This window comes from Astatotilapia calliptera, chromosome 5 (genome assembly GCF_964374335.1).
Source record: "Astatotilapia calliptera chromosome 5, fAstCal68.1, whole genome shotgun sequence".
NCBI lineage: Eukaryota > Metazoa > Chordata > Actinopteri > Cichliformes > Cichlidae > Astatotilapia > Astatotilapia calliptera.
This window is the reverse complement of record NC_137426.1, coordinates 16,376,298-16,393,662: the sequence shown is the minus strand read 5'-3', so window position 1 is coordinate 16,393,662 and position 17,365 is coordinate 16,376,298. Positions and strand designations below refer to the sequence as shown.

The 17,365-nt window shown below is 37.1% G+C and overlaps 2 protein-coding genes across 4 annotated transcripts; one reads left to right on the top strand and one right to left on the bottom strand.

Moving 5' to 3' along the window:
• Positions 1-961: 961 nt before the first annotated feature.
• On the bottom strand, positions 962-3,270 carry LOC113021899 (calmodulin-like protein 6; the record flags this gene model as incomplete). Its single annotated transcript, XM_080301507.1, has 2 exons — positions 962-1,189; positions 3,074-3,270. Coding segments are annotated over 2 exons (333 nt in total), but the record flags the coding sequence as incomplete, so codon positions are not given.
• Positions 3,271-6,660: 3,390 nt separating this feature from the next.
• Positions 6,661-17,305, top strand: gnb1b (guanine nucleotide binding protein (G protein), beta polypeptide 1b). Of its 3 annotated transcripts, none has more exons than XM_026167532.2 (11): positions 6,661-7,095; positions 11,506-11,615; positions 11,775-11,813; positions 11,894-12,000; positions 12,176-12,239; positions 13,814-13,976; positions 14,280-14,346; positions 14,436-14,637; positions 14,742-14,958; positions 15,096-15,211; positions 15,541-17,305. In XM_026167532.2, the coding sequence occupies exons 2-10, from the start codon at positions 11,559-11,561 to the stop codon at positions 15,200-15,202; spliced, it is 1,023 nt and encodes a 340-aa protein (XP_026023317.1). In that variant the 5' UTR covers positions 6,661-7,095; positions 11,506-11,558; the 3' UTR covers positions 15,203-15,211; positions 15,541-17,305. The 3 variants fall into 3 exon arrangements, with proteins under 3 accessions (XP_026023317.1, XP_026023318.1, XP_026023319.1); XM_026167533.2 differs by lacking the exon at positions 6,661-7,095 and adding an exon at positions 10,189-10,324; XM_026167534.2 differs by lacking the exon at positions 6,661-7,095 and adding an exon at positions 11,284-11,306.
• The last annotated feature ends 60 nt before the right edge of the window (positions 17,306-17,365 follow it).

Genomic DNA, 17,365 nt, shown 5'->3' with positions numbered 1-17,365 from the left:
TAAGCCGGATCCTTTTAATTGTGGACTGTTAGGAGTTTCAAACCCTTCATGAATTACTGAGTTCCTAACTCAATGTCTAATAGACCCGGCAGCCACCCTTCAGAGGAAGCTCATTTGTAGATTTAGATAAAATGTGTAAAAGCAATAATGACTTGATACACTAAACATTTTCTGATTGATTTGAACAAAATAAAATTTATCACAATCATTGAAATGATAAAATATAAAAGAGAATGCATATAACATGCCTTCATAATCAGTCTCCATCTGCCTACATTGATATTAAACATGAAAAAAATACTAAAGACAAATTCCAATTAACACTAAGTGAAACTACGATGGCGTATTAGGGCCACATTAAGAAAATTATAAATTATTGTCCAATTTGAGAAAGAAGATGAAATGTGGAGGTTAAAGTTGTTGTTTTTTTTCAAGTCAAACACTGCCATGGCTGATATACCCTCTACAAAATACCTTGTGTATGATGAGTTAGTGAAACAACTTGATGAGCTGTCTTATTGTGTCTTGTGATGCAACACGACTGGATGAGAGTGTGACCATCGACACCCTTGCATCTGTCCATTTCCAGTAATTTTATTTTGCAAACCCGGCCAACTCATTCAAATTTGTGTGTTTTTTCCTTCTGACCAGAAGCAGCTTTCTGCACCATCTCTTCAATGGTGTTATACTTCTCACACTGTGTGTATGTGCTAAAAATAATAATTATTTTTTACTAATACTGATCCCGAAGTATGATTTCACTAGCTTGTCTACACAGGGCATTTTGTAGAGCAGTCGTGGCAACTTAATCTCCACATTTTGACCTTTTTCCTCCCTTTATGCTCAAAATGAACAATAATATTTTTATTCTTAATGTGACCCTAACACCCCCGTATAGAAAACAGTCTGATTAGCATATCCATGCTTACTGTGTTTTTCGCAGAATATGTTATAGCTTGATTTGAATTAGGGAACTTTTGTGCCGTGTAACAAGAGTGGAGAAGTATGATGTCTTTGTTACAACTTTGTTGTGTTTTACTTACTTGAGCGTGTTCAGGCAATATATTTCTTACCCTCTTTATCAAATACTCTAAAAGCAGCTCTGAGTTCAGAATCCTGGTTCTTTGTTCTTTCATGGTATAGAACCATGAGACCCAGAAAGCTTTCATAGTTAAATACTCTTTTTCCTGAAACATCGCAAAAATAATACATTTTAATCTGCTCCATGTGTGATTTTTATGCATAAAAAAAATCAATACATTTACATGTATAGGGGCTACATATACCCTTTTAATTACACAGTACATAATAACTACACCTAAAGAAGATCCTCTCCAAGCAATATATCTCCTTTAAAGGGATGTATTCTACAGATATATATCAAAATTGTGGGTATGTCTCAGCTTGCATTGGTTCAGACAGAAAACGGAGGAGGGAGGTGTAAAGAGAGCAGGGAAGACAATAGGAAATCGGAAACAGGAAAGGAAATTGCAATATTTCCTCCAGTTCTTCAGATGAAATGACACATAACATAACTAACACAGTTTTGCTAAGTTAAAGTGACATGAAAACTATACTTCAGCATAAGTTAAATCCCAGGAATGCAGTGTTTCAGTGCATCACAGGTCATATAATGGTTAATTCATTATATCATTCATTTCACAAATGCAAGAAACTTTTAAATCACACTAGGAACAACTGAGGAACAATGAGCATTTCATTTCTACAAAAATTAACAAATAAATGTATAATTTAATAGTTTAAATGTTGGACTCTGTGTGTGTGTGTGTGTGTGTGTGTGTGTGTGTGTGTGTGTGTGTGTGTGTGTGTGTGTGTGTGTGTGTGTGTGTATTTTCGGTTGCTTGGGAGATTCGGCAATGCAAATAATCATAAAACCACTAGACACTTCTCAGGTTACACACTGTAAAACAATGCCACCTAGTGATTCACAGAGAAACCTGCAGTAAGACTGCGGCATACATAATGTTTTTAAATGCATTTTGGAATATTATTGTTCTCTGGGAAAGCTGCTTCATAAATCCTTAATCGATTAAGATGTGTATTAAAATTCTGGGCCCGAATAGGCACAAAGGATAATACCACAAATATCTTAAGATTAATTTATCAGATCAACAAACACCAAACAGCAATTTCATATCAGCACTTTTCCTAAGTTGAATAAGCCACATTATCGCTACAGCATTTTACTTGTCTGGTTTGGGCTGATTCTAAAGAGATGAAGCTTCCACTAATGCGCACATTAATATGCAGTGGATGTAGAAAAAGACATTTCTAAAGTATGTAAATAGAACCGGTTTACGTGCAACACAGTATAATAAAGCATAACAACTGCAACAACTTGATTAAAGCTCAATCAGCAGACAACAGAAGTAGAACCTTAGAAAGTTCTATGTCCACTTGCTAGATAGATACAGTACATTGCAAAAGTCTTGAGCCATGCCATACCTAGCATGTTTTGCTAAGAAAATGATGAATAGGTGCAGTGATTTATTGAAACATGTTCAAACATAATTTGAAATTTAGTATATAAGGCAGAAACGGTGTTTGTACACTTGAGAGTCAATATTTGGTATGACCACCTTCATTCTTCCACACAGCCTGAACTCTCTTTGCCAGGTTTTCTTGTAATTTCTTTAAGAAGTCTTCAAAAAATGTTTTCCACGCTTCTTGGAGGACATTCAAAGTTCGTTTTTAGAACAAATTTTGCATTTTTGAGAAGAGCTGCTAGTAACAAAGTGCCCAAAGATACGTTGTCTGTTACATGTAGACACAACACTGGTTCACCTCTTGACTTTGGTGCTTTTTTAATGCTTGAATGTATGTTGAGGTGAAATGGTTTAACAAACAAAAGAAAAATCCTATGAAAATGGTCAGGGGCAAGAACTGGGCTGAAAATGAGTGAAAAAGCAGCCAATGGCCAAAGAAAACATTTGCTATTCTTCAGTCTAAGATCACTATAGAGAACATATGGAGAAATTATGGGTAGCTCAAGAACTCTGCAGAGTAAGACAGAGGGTTTTTATTCCCATAGCAAGGAATTTTGCAGGTATCTTCTTTGTCCACATCTTTGGCCATCTGGATGAGCTCGCTCTTGGTAGGATTGATTCCAGTTAAACTCATCATCCTCTCTAGCTCTTGTGTCTTCACTTCTCCATTTCCTTCTTCATCAAACATCTCAAAAATTACATTGTATTTTTTGATCTTGTGATAATTTGCTGACCTGGAAGGAAATGAAAATGGGGAAACTTTTTAAGAAGCTGCAGTTTTATGCTGCCAACAATATTTATTAGAGGATTGTTAATCATGATCCTAAAACCTCTCATTTCAAGTTAGTCATTTTAGATATTATTCAAATTAATAACTATTAATAGTTAATTCTCAAGATAGCATACTCACCAATTTTTCAGGATTATATAGAAACGAGTCAGTGCAAGTACTGTGTGTACCAAAAACACTTAATGCACAATAAGAGGATGTCTTAGCCTCATCATTTCTAAATGTTTAATGCTCTTTCCCCAGAGTTTAGAAAAGCCTGCCAGAAGACCATTTATGGCACTTAGAGGGTGGACTTGCTAATCACCCATGAGGAATAATTTGATACTGATCTCACCCATCAAATGCAACACAGCTACACTGGAAAATAACTAGTTTGTATAGCTTTAAATTCGTCAAATATCCGTATTTTTAGAGAAAGTAACAGCAACGCAGCAAAATATTGTAAACAATCAGATGCATTTTTGTGTGACCTCAGTGTCACATGACGACACAGTTATGGGAACTGCAATTAGCTTAGTGTGGCCCATTAGCAGGTGTTTGCACAGCCCCCCGGTGACTTTTATGAAAGCTGACATCCAAATAAGGAGGCACTCAACTGCAAGATGTTATTTTCAACATTACAATGGGAACATTAAGAATTTCACATTTGTTAGCTGAGTGAAAGAGCTGTGTATCAGTGTACACCTCATTCCTCTTGTGGGCTAATTCAGTGCAGAGTGCAGAATTTAAAAGGACACAACATAGAAATCAAAATTAAAAGTTATGTGAAGCTATTAGCATTTAATATGTAGATTAGGTAATAGGCAATGAAATAATAGTTACTTTTTAAAAAAAACATTACTACCAGCTGTCAGGTGAATTTCATGAGCTGAATTTACCAGGTTCCTGTCCTTCTAGTTAAGCAATTACATGGCTAATAGATCATTGTGACATTTGCAAATAAAAATAATATGACCGGGAGAATTCACATACATTGAATTATAACTTACACAGCAATGTGGGAATACTTTTCTTTCTGTATCTGCATGTTGAAATCAAATAACTGCTTTCATTCATGATCAAAATGTAATATTAAAATGATACTGACAAGCCATAATAAAGATGGTCATGATAATCCAAATGTTATGCCATTTGTTTTTATTCCACGGGGTCACTCAGAGGTATGGTACTAAAGAGATTCTATGTATTCTTCGTTTTGCTGATGGCAAAGATTATAGTAGATAAATCCTGTCGTAAAATGTGAGTCTAACAAAAATAAAGAGGGAAAGGTAAACACAGTGGCTTTTCACATGCTGTGTATTAAGAAGAGATTTGTCAAACACTATTTTCAATGCAACCGATTCCCATCTTGTCTTTATATTTTTATATATATGTGGACCATCAGTACCAATAATCGATTCAAGGTTTTCAAGGTTTAGTTACGCAGGGTAGTGATGGATGATGAATGGATGATGCGAGAAGGAAATGAATGTAGGAAGATCAGGTCTTATGTCATCTGAGCCTACTTTGAGCTCCAGATGGTATCTTGAAAATGGAGAGAAGGGAGAGTAGTCTGATTGAAAGAGGAAGGATGGACAAGATGCAGCGAGGGCTTAGATAATGAGAGGATGTGGTGACGGGTATGAATAAGATGGAATTTGTGAGGCAAGTGAGACAAAGAGGTTGGTAGTCGCTAACTAGGTAGCTAAGAAATTTGCCTGACAGGTGATTACATGTGGAACTTTAGTTAACGTCTTTACTACATTTACTCAACCAAATCCATTGCAGGTTGTTTTTTTTCTGTATGACATTCCTGAGCTACTTATTTTTTCTGGTATGGATTAATTGGATTGTTATATTCTAGTTTGTCTAGTATGTATTTCTTACATGAACTGGGTCCAATTAGGATTTTTTTACGAGTGTATTTGTGCATCAGATGACTGCTTAGTATGACTAAATTAAATATCAAAACCGCTCATGCCACCAAAATAGCTTTATTCTGTCAGGTCATGAAACGGGACCTCTGGGGGTGTCCTGTGGTATCTGGCACTGTGAAGTTGACGGGGGATCCTTTGGGTCCCATGGATTGTGGGGTGGGAACAGATAAGGTTTGTTTCATGCCATCTCACAAATGCACTATAGCTCACATGGGTAAAATAATGCTCGAGGGCAGGGATCAGCCTTGAACCATCTCAATCTAACCCCTGATGTCCTAAGAGAAAAGCAAAACAAATGCCAGTGAAATCAGAGTGTAATCACTGATGAAGGAATCTTGAGGTGAATGACTGCACTGGGTCCACACAGCTATTTAATTTTAATTCAGTGCTGTTTTTTTTTTTTTTTTAATATCAGTGACCTAGTAGTAGTGCAGTAGTACATATCATACAACTGGCAAGATGTAGGCTAATTTAAAATGTATATAACAACTTTTTCATTTGGATTTTTTAAGCCTGTGCGGCCCTCTGGGAAAAAAAATCTTACCTACCCCCTACTCTATCAGTTAGGGATTCATGGAATGTTGAGGCAGGGTCAAGTAGCAGCTATGTCATTGTGTCTTTGCTAGGGTGTGTATACTCACTCTGCAAGAGCATTTTGGCTGCTGGTGCAATCAAAGTAGCATTGATATGTATGCTCACCAACAAGATTTTCCAGCAGAAAATTGCATTGCATCGCGGCATATGTTGAAAAAGTAATCATACAATTTTTGTGAGTGTTTTTTCCCCAGTTGCTTTCTTATTTTGAATCATGAACTTTGACCTTAAGTGCAATAACTGAGGCTTCCAGTTCTTTAGATGTTGTAATGGGTTCTTTGTGACCTCCTGGATGAGTCGTTGGTGCACTCATGGAGTAATTTTGACAGATCGGCCACTCATGGGAAGGTTCACCTCTGTTCTACGTTTTTTAAATTTGTGGATAATGGCCTTCACCGTGGTTGACTGGAAAAAAAATCTTGGAAATGGATTTGTAACCCAGAATCATAGATGTGAGTGGCTTTATCTATTCTTGGGTTGCTTTTGAGAGCTTTTAACTTGCTATTTAATTACTTGATGTCTTGATTCTGCAGGTCTGGCAGTAATCAGGCCTGGGTGTAGCTCCTGAAATTGAGCAAATGCCCCCCCCTACAGTACTGTACTGAAATCATGATTACCACTTCCTACTTTAGAAGCGAAGTTGGGGCCCTGTTTACTCGATCTTTAACTTAGGCTCCTTTGCTGAGAACATAAGCGAACACTGTGCTCTCTTAAACTGTATTGTGCTCGAATTAAATACGCGTGTACAAAATTAGACGTGCTAAACATCGCTGCAAGGGGGCTGATGATAATTGTAGCATCTCCAGTTATAGAACTCCAATCGAAGGTTCTCTCTCCCTCTCTGCTGCAACGTGGGGTTTCCCAGCGCTAACTGCAGGGTTACCGCGCCCATCTCATTGCTCGGTGGCCGGACAAGAGTGTTACTACGGAAAGGGCAGATGTTAAGCTCGGCAAAAGGGAGACAGTAGGCTGTCTTGTTGGGTGAGCTTTAGTGAATTTAAAGATTGGCTTTTTATCTGCCTGGGCAGTGCCTTCATTAAAGGGCTTTAGTGGGTGTGATTCCCCCCTCTCCGTCCCCTCCCCTCTCCGGTTGGTTGACTGAGGTTGTCAAGCTCCCCCAGCCGTAGCCTGCGTTCGGGAAGGGCTACTCCTCGGAAAACTACGCTAGCTGGCTTAAGCTAGTTAGTAAGCTAGCGTTGTGGTGTTCGTTGATGCGTGGATCGGAGATACACACCGTCCCGTGTTCCAGTCAATGCCCAAACTCAAAAACAGGCGCAAATTGAATCAGGTAAGGCAAAATGAAGCGACCAGCACACTGCTTTTAGAGCTGTAATTGTAACTGTTCTACCTTTAGCTAATGAATTGTGGCGGAATTGAACTGCCCGGGGGTGGGGTAGCAGTAGCCTAGCCTTCTAGTTAGCAGGGGTTAGCTAGCATTAAGTTGGCTATTTTGCCATAAGAGTGTTTGCATCGGTGGATCCCGGTGTAGAGTATTAGCTGCAAATTAAATGACAGAACTTAACTAGTATCCAAGCATCTGAGCAACGTTAGCTACAATTAATGTCGGAGGAAGCTTCTGGCTGGCGTTTAAGTAATAATGTTGGCCCAGCGGAGGTGCTTCTTGATATAAAATGCATTGATAACCATATGATATAAGAGACAACTGCAGTAATCATGCTTAAATTTAAAGCTTCACTGATTGCACTGACTTACATTATAATCGAAATGGTATATTTAAAGATTTTGTGAGTTGATGATGACATACTGGGTTGGGCTGGAACAATAAACGTCCCGTAATAACAGCAAACAGTGTTTTTCTTGTGATTAAAAAGAGTGGGTTATAGCATCACTTGTTAACTCTGCGCACGCTTCTGTGGATTAAATTGCAACACTTATTTAACGTAAATGCCATTGCCGCGTTTACACCCTGTTTTTACCAGCCGAGCAAATAAGTTAGCAAATCGGTGCCTGTCTGCAACAAAACGGCCGCATCGATGCAACGCCTTAACTCGTGTTGGGAACATTACTTATAAACAGCCAGCTAACTTGCAGGTTTCATGGATTTAGTTTATTTTTTCTTTCTGTATTCGCTTATTTTCTGAAAGGTCATTTGCTTTATGAAAAACACCCAGCCCCCCCCCCCTTTTTTTTTTCTTCTTGCATTTGTCGCTTGCTGGAGTAAAACAGGCCATCGCCGCCCGACCTTGCAGTTTTACAGTCTTCCCCCTCCCTCCGTCTGCTGCAAGATTAAAAGGACCAAATAAATTTACGCGGTAATCAAATTAACTTGGAAGTACTGCGTTTAACAAGATTGTTAGTATGTAAGTAAGTGGATCTCCGAAGGCCAATCCACAAGCCAGTTTTCTGGTTTACCCACTGTTGCTTAAAAGCTAACTACATAGCACCCTGTATAATTGCGGAAGAGCGGCGGAGTCTTCCCTGAAGTGACTGTGGTTACGTTATTTTGCATTAGATAATTCTGGCTATTTGGTTCGCGTGTTATGAAATTTTGCGAGTGTTGCGTTACATTGACTCTGCTCGTTTCCAGACATTTTTAACCCTTGTGTGTAACTGTTCTTAATAAGGTGACTTTAATTTTTTGAATATTAGCTCTGCCCTGCCTGCAGGCCTACTCTGTCGAGCTTGCTAACTAGCGGACAGCAGTCTGCAAGATGGCGTTTAGCTGCATCTTCAGTGCAAGTCATATTATCTTTACACTGTGCAGCACTCAGTATTTTTGCCACCTTATTGTGCAGAATTGCTTGTAATTTCCTCCTGAAATGTGCGTGCAGCCTCTGTAGAGTAACCTACTAAACAAATTCAAACCAAAAGCGGAGTTAAAACAGCTATCCGGCAGCCATTCAAATGCAACGCAAAGTCCAATGCAAATGATTTCATTGTGACTGTTGTAGGCAAATCACAGTACTGCACACAATGTCTGTGTCAACTATCAGTACAACCCGTACACTGTTGGTTAAACCTTTGCACACAAACACGTTAGTTCATGCTGTTGATTTATACTAGTACATTTTATTTCTGTCACAAAGTCTGTTTGCATTGTTGTTAAAACTACCAATAGTGTTTTGAAGTTAATTGTATGTTACTGGATTCCTTCAGAAAGTAGTCCTACTTGTATCTGGTCACAACTGCATGAAAGGATCTGTAATATGGTTGCGATGTCATTGGAAGCTGAAAATCCTGGCAATTTCTCAAAGCAAGTGCCTGGATTAGTTGTGTGTAAAAGAATTAAGATTAATCTCATCCTTTTATGATTGGAAAAACATATTTCTAATGCCTGGACAGGCTTTGCCAGCTGTTTACATTTGTGGACATGGATAGGATTAGAGACTCATTGACTGAGGATTTTAGCTTTTAGGATTATGGAGTTGCTCAGTGATACTGCTGGTTATGGCTTTTTCTGTGATCCAGCTTTAGACCTGTGAAATATTGCATTATTATTATTATTATTATTATTATTATCTAACAGTACAGATAAGCCGGTATGTTCTTGAGAACAAATGTTTGTTTATCTAGTGAAACATACACATTTAACTGAAAATGTAGAAGACACCTAAAATAGCAGACGCAATCTACCCTTAAGGGACTTGAAAACTAGTGAGCTGCAACTTCAGGCTGTTTGCCACTGCTCATTGTTTATCATGCAGTCAGCTGACCCTGATCAGGCGCTTGGAAAGGAGAAGTGATGAGGGAGAGGAACTCCTTAACTGTAAGCATCCACAGAGGTCAACAAGATTGAATTTGTATTTTATTTTTTTAATTTCTGAATGTAGAATATTTAAAACTCAGATTTATAACATGACTTCAGGCTATTCCACATTAATATTTGCCACTGGAATTTATTTTTATTTTTTGGGGAATTTGGCAGTTTAAGAAAGAACAAAAAGATGTAGGTGTCTTATTTCATCTGACTCAAGTTTGAATTTAAAACATTGAACATTGAGTAGCACTTTAAAACTAACAGCTTTTCATAGTTTAGTTGTGATAGATACTCATCAGTTTAACTTAAAAGAATTTAATTTAAATTCATTGGAAAAGTTCAAAATCAGGCAGAGTTACTTATGTAACCTCCTTTTTCTGTAGTTGTTTCCAACTCTGTGTACTAAATAAAAACTCTTGTTTTATTTTTGAGTTCATGGGATTAATTATACTTAAAGTTAAGACAGGAAACTCTACATTAGTGTAGTAAATATTTCTAACTTCAATTATTAGTTCTTTTATTTTTCTCAGGTTGAGAGAAGTTGGGAATATAGTTTTAAAATTATGTTTTAAGAGGTTTTCAAGGTGAGAATGGCATCCTGCTGTCACTGGATGATGCTTAATCATGATTACTTTCCATGACACATTTATTATAAGATTAATGAGCATAAGAGGATAACTTGAGTTAGAAAGGCCAACCAGTCAGACAACTTAGACGATTGTGTAGATAAGGTTGAGAAGACTTTCAGTCTTGTCCTGCAACTTCCAGTAACATAGGTGAGCTGACGGAAAAACACAAGGTAAGGTAACTAGTAGGGCAGTGCTAGTTAACTTGATCTTTAGTAACTTTACAATCATATTTAAATCTGTATTGCATTTTGTTTTTAATTTCTGGGTTAATTAGGTTTGGTAATGTTATTTATTTTTCACTTTTAAGCTGTTACATGTGTAACAAGTAAAAATTGAGTTTAACTTTGTGACCGTCGTCTTCAGTATCCGTATAATAGAAGGAAGTTACAATTCTTTAGAAAAAATTTGGCTTCCAAGCGTTCACATGTTCTAACAATACAATAACTCTTGAATCTGTAGAAAATTATGGCTGATCTTACATTTGGTCAAAACTGAGTGTTTTCTCCACTTCAGGTTGGTAACTTATTTACTCTTTGCAGTTCAATACAGAAGTATCCGTTTCCCATTTTAAATGCAAAGAGATGTCCCGTGTGCAGCTTCAGGTTGGTTTTGTAAAGTATTTTTGTTCACCGCACTTGTTCACAACTAATAATCCTCCTACTGACCTTATTATTAAATTCAATACTATATTCATAAATCCATTCCTACCTGTTGATTGCAGCCATCTTTTAGGTGTTTCATTCTTCTACCTTAGGAAAACCTTACTTTTCGTTACTCTAAGTATGCTGACGTGGACGTTACTGAAATGGACAGTTAACAAATGTTCCAACCATAACAGAAATTATATATATATATATATATATATATATATATATATAAAAAATCAGTAAAATTAATATGTATATATTTTATTAGCTGAACTTTGAGCGTGCTTTGCGGCTCTGTATTAATATAAGTGGCTTATTGATCACTGAAATTCTGAGTATCCCAGGGATTAAGGTCAACAGGATAATGACTGCTTTTCGGATCACTGGAAAGTCATGCGTTAACAAGATTTGTCTGGCAATATGAATTGTGTGTCAGGATTTAGCTGGTGACATTGAGGTGGGAAAGTAAGGTTGAAGCATGAACTGCACATTGGACATATTGTAGGTAAACAATTTTTATTTATTTATTTTTTTGCCATCAATTCAATCAAAACAATCTTGGTGAAAATCTTTATCCACTGCAGGTCTGTGAGCTGCGTTCAGACCCATTTTGCGTTTGTCTTCATTACAGCTTTGATTTTAAAATGGTTTGCTTGAAAGATTAAAGTTCCTCATATTTCCTTTGTTTGTGTTGCTTTTTTTAGAGCAACAAGTGCCCGTGGTAGCTGGAGTAAGGTAATTGAAAAAGCAGAATAAGATGAGTGAACTGGACCAGTTACGCCAAGAGGCAGAGCAGCTCAAGAATCAGATCAGAGTGAGTAACAAAGTATCACTTCTCCACATAAAAGCATACAGACGTTTATTCTGAAAAATCTGACAGCCCTTCCAGTCGAGACTGGTGTGAGATGGAAAATGTCTGACCAAAGTGTTGACCCCCCCCCCCCCCTTTTTTTTTTTTTTTGTGTCTCCTCAGGATGCCAGGAAAGCATGTGCAGATGCCACACTATCACAGGTAACATTTAACTTTTCATAGTGTTTGGGTTGAAAAGCATTTGATGGGAAATGAACCTTATAGCACTTAATGTTTTACAGATCACAGCTAATATTGACCCCGTTGGCCGAATCCAGATGCGTACAAGACGAACGCTGCGGGGCCATTTGGCTAAAATATATGCCATGCATTGGGGAACAGATTCTAGGTAAAACCTAACAGCCAGAATATGATTTGTGGAGCATAGTGAACTTTGTGTCTTTCAGCAGTTTATGCATATTTTTCTATTGTTTTTAACTCTGGATAAAAAATAGATGCGTGACAACCCCTGGATACTGTGTTAGTGATGTTCATATTACTGTTCTTTTCTTTTTTTTTTGTAGGCTCTTGGTCAGTGCCTCTCAAGATGGCAAACTTATTATTTGGGATAGCTATACCACAAATAAGGTAATTTTCTTCATTATTATTTTATAATGAGGACTAATGGAATAATAGGCAAACCTTGTGTTTAATCTAGTTGAGAGTCAGTAACAACACAGCCTTACAAAGCGCAGACAAAAAAAGTGCGGTCATCTTCATTCTGATTTTTTAAAATGTTTACATAGATTGGATACTAAGTGATCTTGAAATTAATAAAACTATATAAATTTAGTTTACCTTTTAAGTTGTTCCTTTTGTACTATGTTGTACTTCTTTATGGGATAAAACAATTTTTTTTGAACCTATGAGGCTATGTTGAATTGAAAAGAGGGAAAACTTATATTTAAAAGTGTTGCAGATCAGCTGAGCAAGAGGCATTTGTGCCCTTTCCCCTGAGGCTGATGTGTCTGGTGTGCAGTTGTTGATATCGGAGGAATGAGTACACTGTTTTAATGCCTAAAAGGTAATCTGGCTTCTCCACCAAAGACAGAAGTTTCTTCGGGAAGCTTTCTGACTTGTTTGGGATACTGAAGAACCTTTTGGGATAATATAATTTAACATGATACTGTGGACAATGATCCAGCTGGTAATAAAAAGATTAAAGGGTAATTCTTCCAACATTAAAGGGTAGATGGAGGTTTGATTTGTTTATGGGATACTTTAATGCAAGGCTGGTTATTTCATCCTCTTGTTTAATTAAGCTGTTGCATTATGGTGTCCCTAAGCAGCAGATTATTGACTAATATCATGTTCCCATTGAAATGGAAAAATTACGGCCGTGATTTTTACAGGATGCTGTCTAATATCTCAACAGTGCAGCCTCTTCTGAGTTGTAGCTTGGGTCACAAGAACTTACTTTGTGATCTGGCAGTACCTCACAATAGCTTATTTTTATAGTTTAGACTTGAAAAGAATTTGGCAGTTTTTTTTTGTTTTTGTTTTTTTTTTGTTTAGAAACATCTTTTGTTCAGTTTAAATTTCAGGCCTAGGCTTGTCCTCGAAGGAACCATTGGAAACTTGTCAGCAAGCCACCAGAGCGTTCTTTGCTGTAAGCTTTGGTTCACTGCTGCAGTCAGGTTGTTGCGCTCTGGAGATTTTTTTTCTTTTCTCTTAAAGGAACCTTGTGTTTGGCTTCTGTCTAACTACTCTACCATAAAGACCTTTTTGATGACGTGCTGACATGATTGTCTTCCTGGCAGAACTTTCTAAACTGTTTAATCCAATAATTTTGACATAGGTCAACTCTACTGAAGCCCTACACACAAATTTTAAGGACACATTAAATCCAGCAGGACACAGCTGACTACAGCGTTGAGTGCTATAGCAAAGGGTCTGAATACTTGTTTAAAAGAAAGCTTGAAACTTTGAAGTGTAAAAAGTGAAGGAGTTGCAGTACTTTCTAAATTGTATAAATAAGTATTGACATTTATTTTATGCTTTATAAAGGCAGACTGACATTGTTGTGTGTTAGTGTTTAAATGCCAAATTTAGTTATTGTAACATTGCTCTCCAAAAGGTATGTAATCCTATTTTGAAGATTTTGTTTCTTTGACAAAATGGAACTTAAGTATCTGTGCATGTGTCTGTTTGTTACTCTATAGGTTCATGCCATTCCACTTCGATCTTCCTGGGTCATGACTTGCGCATATGCGCCTTCAGGAAACTATGTGGCCTGTGGTGGCTTAGATAACATCTGTTCCATCTACAACCTGAAAACACGTGAGGGGAATGTACGTGTGAGCCGTGAGCTCGCTGGACATACAGGTAAATGGTTGTAAATGTCTTCTCAAACAGCAAAGTATCAGTTAAAACATGCTTCTTTTGCCATATTGTCTATGTTAACTTATAGTTGGATTCAACAAAACAGTGGCATGATAAGGTGTATGTTGCTTTAAAAATTTGTTAGTCTTTTTTTTTTTTTAATTTTCAATGAATTTTAAATAACTGATCTATTTACTGCTAATTGATGATTAGTCGTAACTGCAAGTAGGGGTTAAATGTGCACTGCTAGTTCTACATTTGTCTTTCACTTGTGTATTAATGACTTCTATTGACTCTCAATATTAGGATACCTGTCCTGTTGTCGCTTTCTTGATGACAACCAGATTGTTACAAGCTCTGGAGATACCACTTGGTGAGTGAAAAGATGACATTGAGTTCCGTTAATGAGCAGTTAACGTGCTAGACAACAGGCAAACTGATTCTAAATCCTTTATTTCACAGTGCACTTTGGGACATTGAGACTGGCCAGCAGACAACCACATTTGCTGGACACACCGGTGATGTCATGAGCCTGTCACTCGCCCCTGACTCAAGGTTATTTGTCTCTGGTGCTTGTGATGCCTCTGCTAAACTCTGGGATGTTCGAGAGGGCATGTGCAGACAGACATTTACTGGCCATGAGTCTGACATTAATGCCATCTGTGTAAGTTCCATACACATGTAAATACAAGTGTTTTGCTTGCTAAATTTGTTTCCTGTTTCAATCAATAATTGGACAATAATTATTTCTGTTTTTGGAACTTGCAGTTTTTCCCTAATGGAAATGCCTTTGCCACGGGCTCTGATGATGCCACCTGCAGGCTGTTCGATCTGCGTGCTGATCAGGAATTAATGATCTATTCTCATGACAATATCATATGTGGCATCACCTCTGTGGCATTCTCAAAGAGTGGCCGCCTTCTTCTGGCAGGATATGATGACTTTAACTGCAATGTGTGGGACACACTAAAAGCTGATCGTGCTGGTTAGTATTGCTGAAAAAGCCTTTTATCTCCTTAGTGTTGGTAAATCCCAAGAGCACTTTGTAACATCCAAATTGATGTGACCTGTATTTCCTTAGTGCACTACTGTTAACTAAATGACAATTATGATTGCTTATAGGTGTGTTGGCTGGACATGACAACCGCGTTAGCTGCCTGGGGGTTACTGATGATGGCATGGCAGTTGCAACAGGATCCTGGGACAGTTTTCTGAAGATCTGGAATTGAAGCCTGAAGGTTCTTTTACTGTTTGATTGTTTTTGGGGTTTTTTTGTTGTTTTTTGTTTTTTGTTTTTTTTGCATATATTATTATTATTTTTTTTTGTTATTATTATTATTTTTTTACATTTGTATCCAAATAAATGCCAATTTCCCTCCAAAATCCAGTTACCTTTACGCTTGTTCCACACTTGGTTGTTGTTTGTAATGGGACACAATCAGTGCTTGATCTTTGTCCATCAAGTTTTAAGGTCTTAACCTGGCAGAACATTAAAAAAAAAAAAGGCTAAACAGTAGGTCAGATTATATTATTCAAATCTTAAATTTAACCTTTCTTTGTTTCTCAGATGTTCATTTAACTCCAAAGTTGACTGGAAGACCATTACAACTTGAGAATGTTCACAGCATCTTCTTCAACACTGTTTAAACTGACTTGGACACCACAAAAACGAAGGGAAACCAATGCCTTTCCTACACAAAGAAGAGCACAATTGTTTATCACCTAGTTAAGAAAGGATCTCCTGTGGTATCAAATCCAAAACTTGTGCATTCCTTCTTGGACCATTTTATGTTACCTTGAAAGAGAAAACAACACTATCATCCCATGCAAATGTGTGCGTCTTGAAAGCAAATGTTGGAGTGTAATTGTACAAATTATTTAACTTTTTTCCTTTTTTTTTTCTTTTTTTTTTTCTTTTTTTTCTTTTCTTTTTTTTTTTAAGATTTCTATTCTGATGGTTTGTTATTCTTGATGGCTTTTTTTTTTTTGTCATATTTCTTTAGTGGTTTTAGATATGTTTGAATTACAGCTTGTCTTTCTAATCCAGGTGAATCATATAAGACAGATGAGAAAACCATGCAGAAGTAAAAAGCTTGGATCATATTACACGAGCAGCTTTCAAAATGTCCATGATGTATTTATATACTAGCTGTTTTTGTTTCATCACAGCCTTTTGCACATGAAGCTTTGCCTCTCAACTAATACTGTGTTAACTAACCAAGCACATGCTATAAGTTATGAATGCTCATTCCAGTACAGAAAGAGTTATTACCAGTAAATTATCCAGTTAAGCCCCTTAATTCTTGTACATGCCTTTGACTTTTGGTGGGAAGGGTTTGGTTTAGGGTGCTGAGGTAACTGAGGCATGGCTCGATTTTACTATATGAAAGGGGATTTGTGTTTCGTATCCACTTTGAGTGAAACACCTCACCTGACTTAATAGACACTTCCTTTGCTTGGGACTGCAGTTGCAACTCTGTGAATGAAATGTACAAAATCAATGTCTGAAAATAATGGTCTGTTTTAAGTTAAGACATTTAATTTTGTCTGCCACGAGTTAATTTAGATGTGCATGCTGTAGACTTGCTTTCAATGGTGCAAAAATCCTAGATTTTTCTTTTGTTTCCAAAAAGGAGAGTAACCTGTTGATTGAACTTAATAGAGGCCAATTTATTTTTGGCTCAAACTCTGCATACATACATCATGTACTAATACTGGTAACGCTATGCACCAGAATGAGCAAGAATGGAAACAGACTTATTATTGACTGCATACTTAATGTAAATTATGCTTACCAGTTCTATTGATGCCAATTTTGTAATAATTATTACAATCATTGTGAGAAATCTATCCTTGAAAAGTCCTCTCTCCTTCAAATCTTCACACACACAATGGAACAGAAATGTCCTCACACACTGTCCATACTAAAACTTTTTGTACACCCCCCCCCCCCCCTCCATTGGTCTTAAATTTGAAAATCAGAACATCTGAATGACAACATTTTCACTGTATACAGAAGCACTTTTGTTAAAGTTGTGACATATTTTCACTTTTTTTCTTTTTTTTCTTTTTTTTTTCCTTTCTGCGATGATGTACAATAAATGTGATGTATTCGTGTATGGCCACAAGTGAAAATGCAATTCAACTGAGGTGGATTCCCTTTTCTCTTTCCATTAATATTATAGAGCTCTGCACCCTTATGTACCTATTCACTTTTTGTATTTCATTTCGGTCTGTTGGTGTTCCACGGTGAGCTGGATGCAAGATAGATACTGTACTAAATTGTACTGTTATTGATTGGAAAATGTAATAAAAAGCTGTTTGAGATCTTGCTTTGTGTTTTTGTGAGGGTTCTGTCAGAATCTTCTGATGTGCCATTTAAACAATTCACT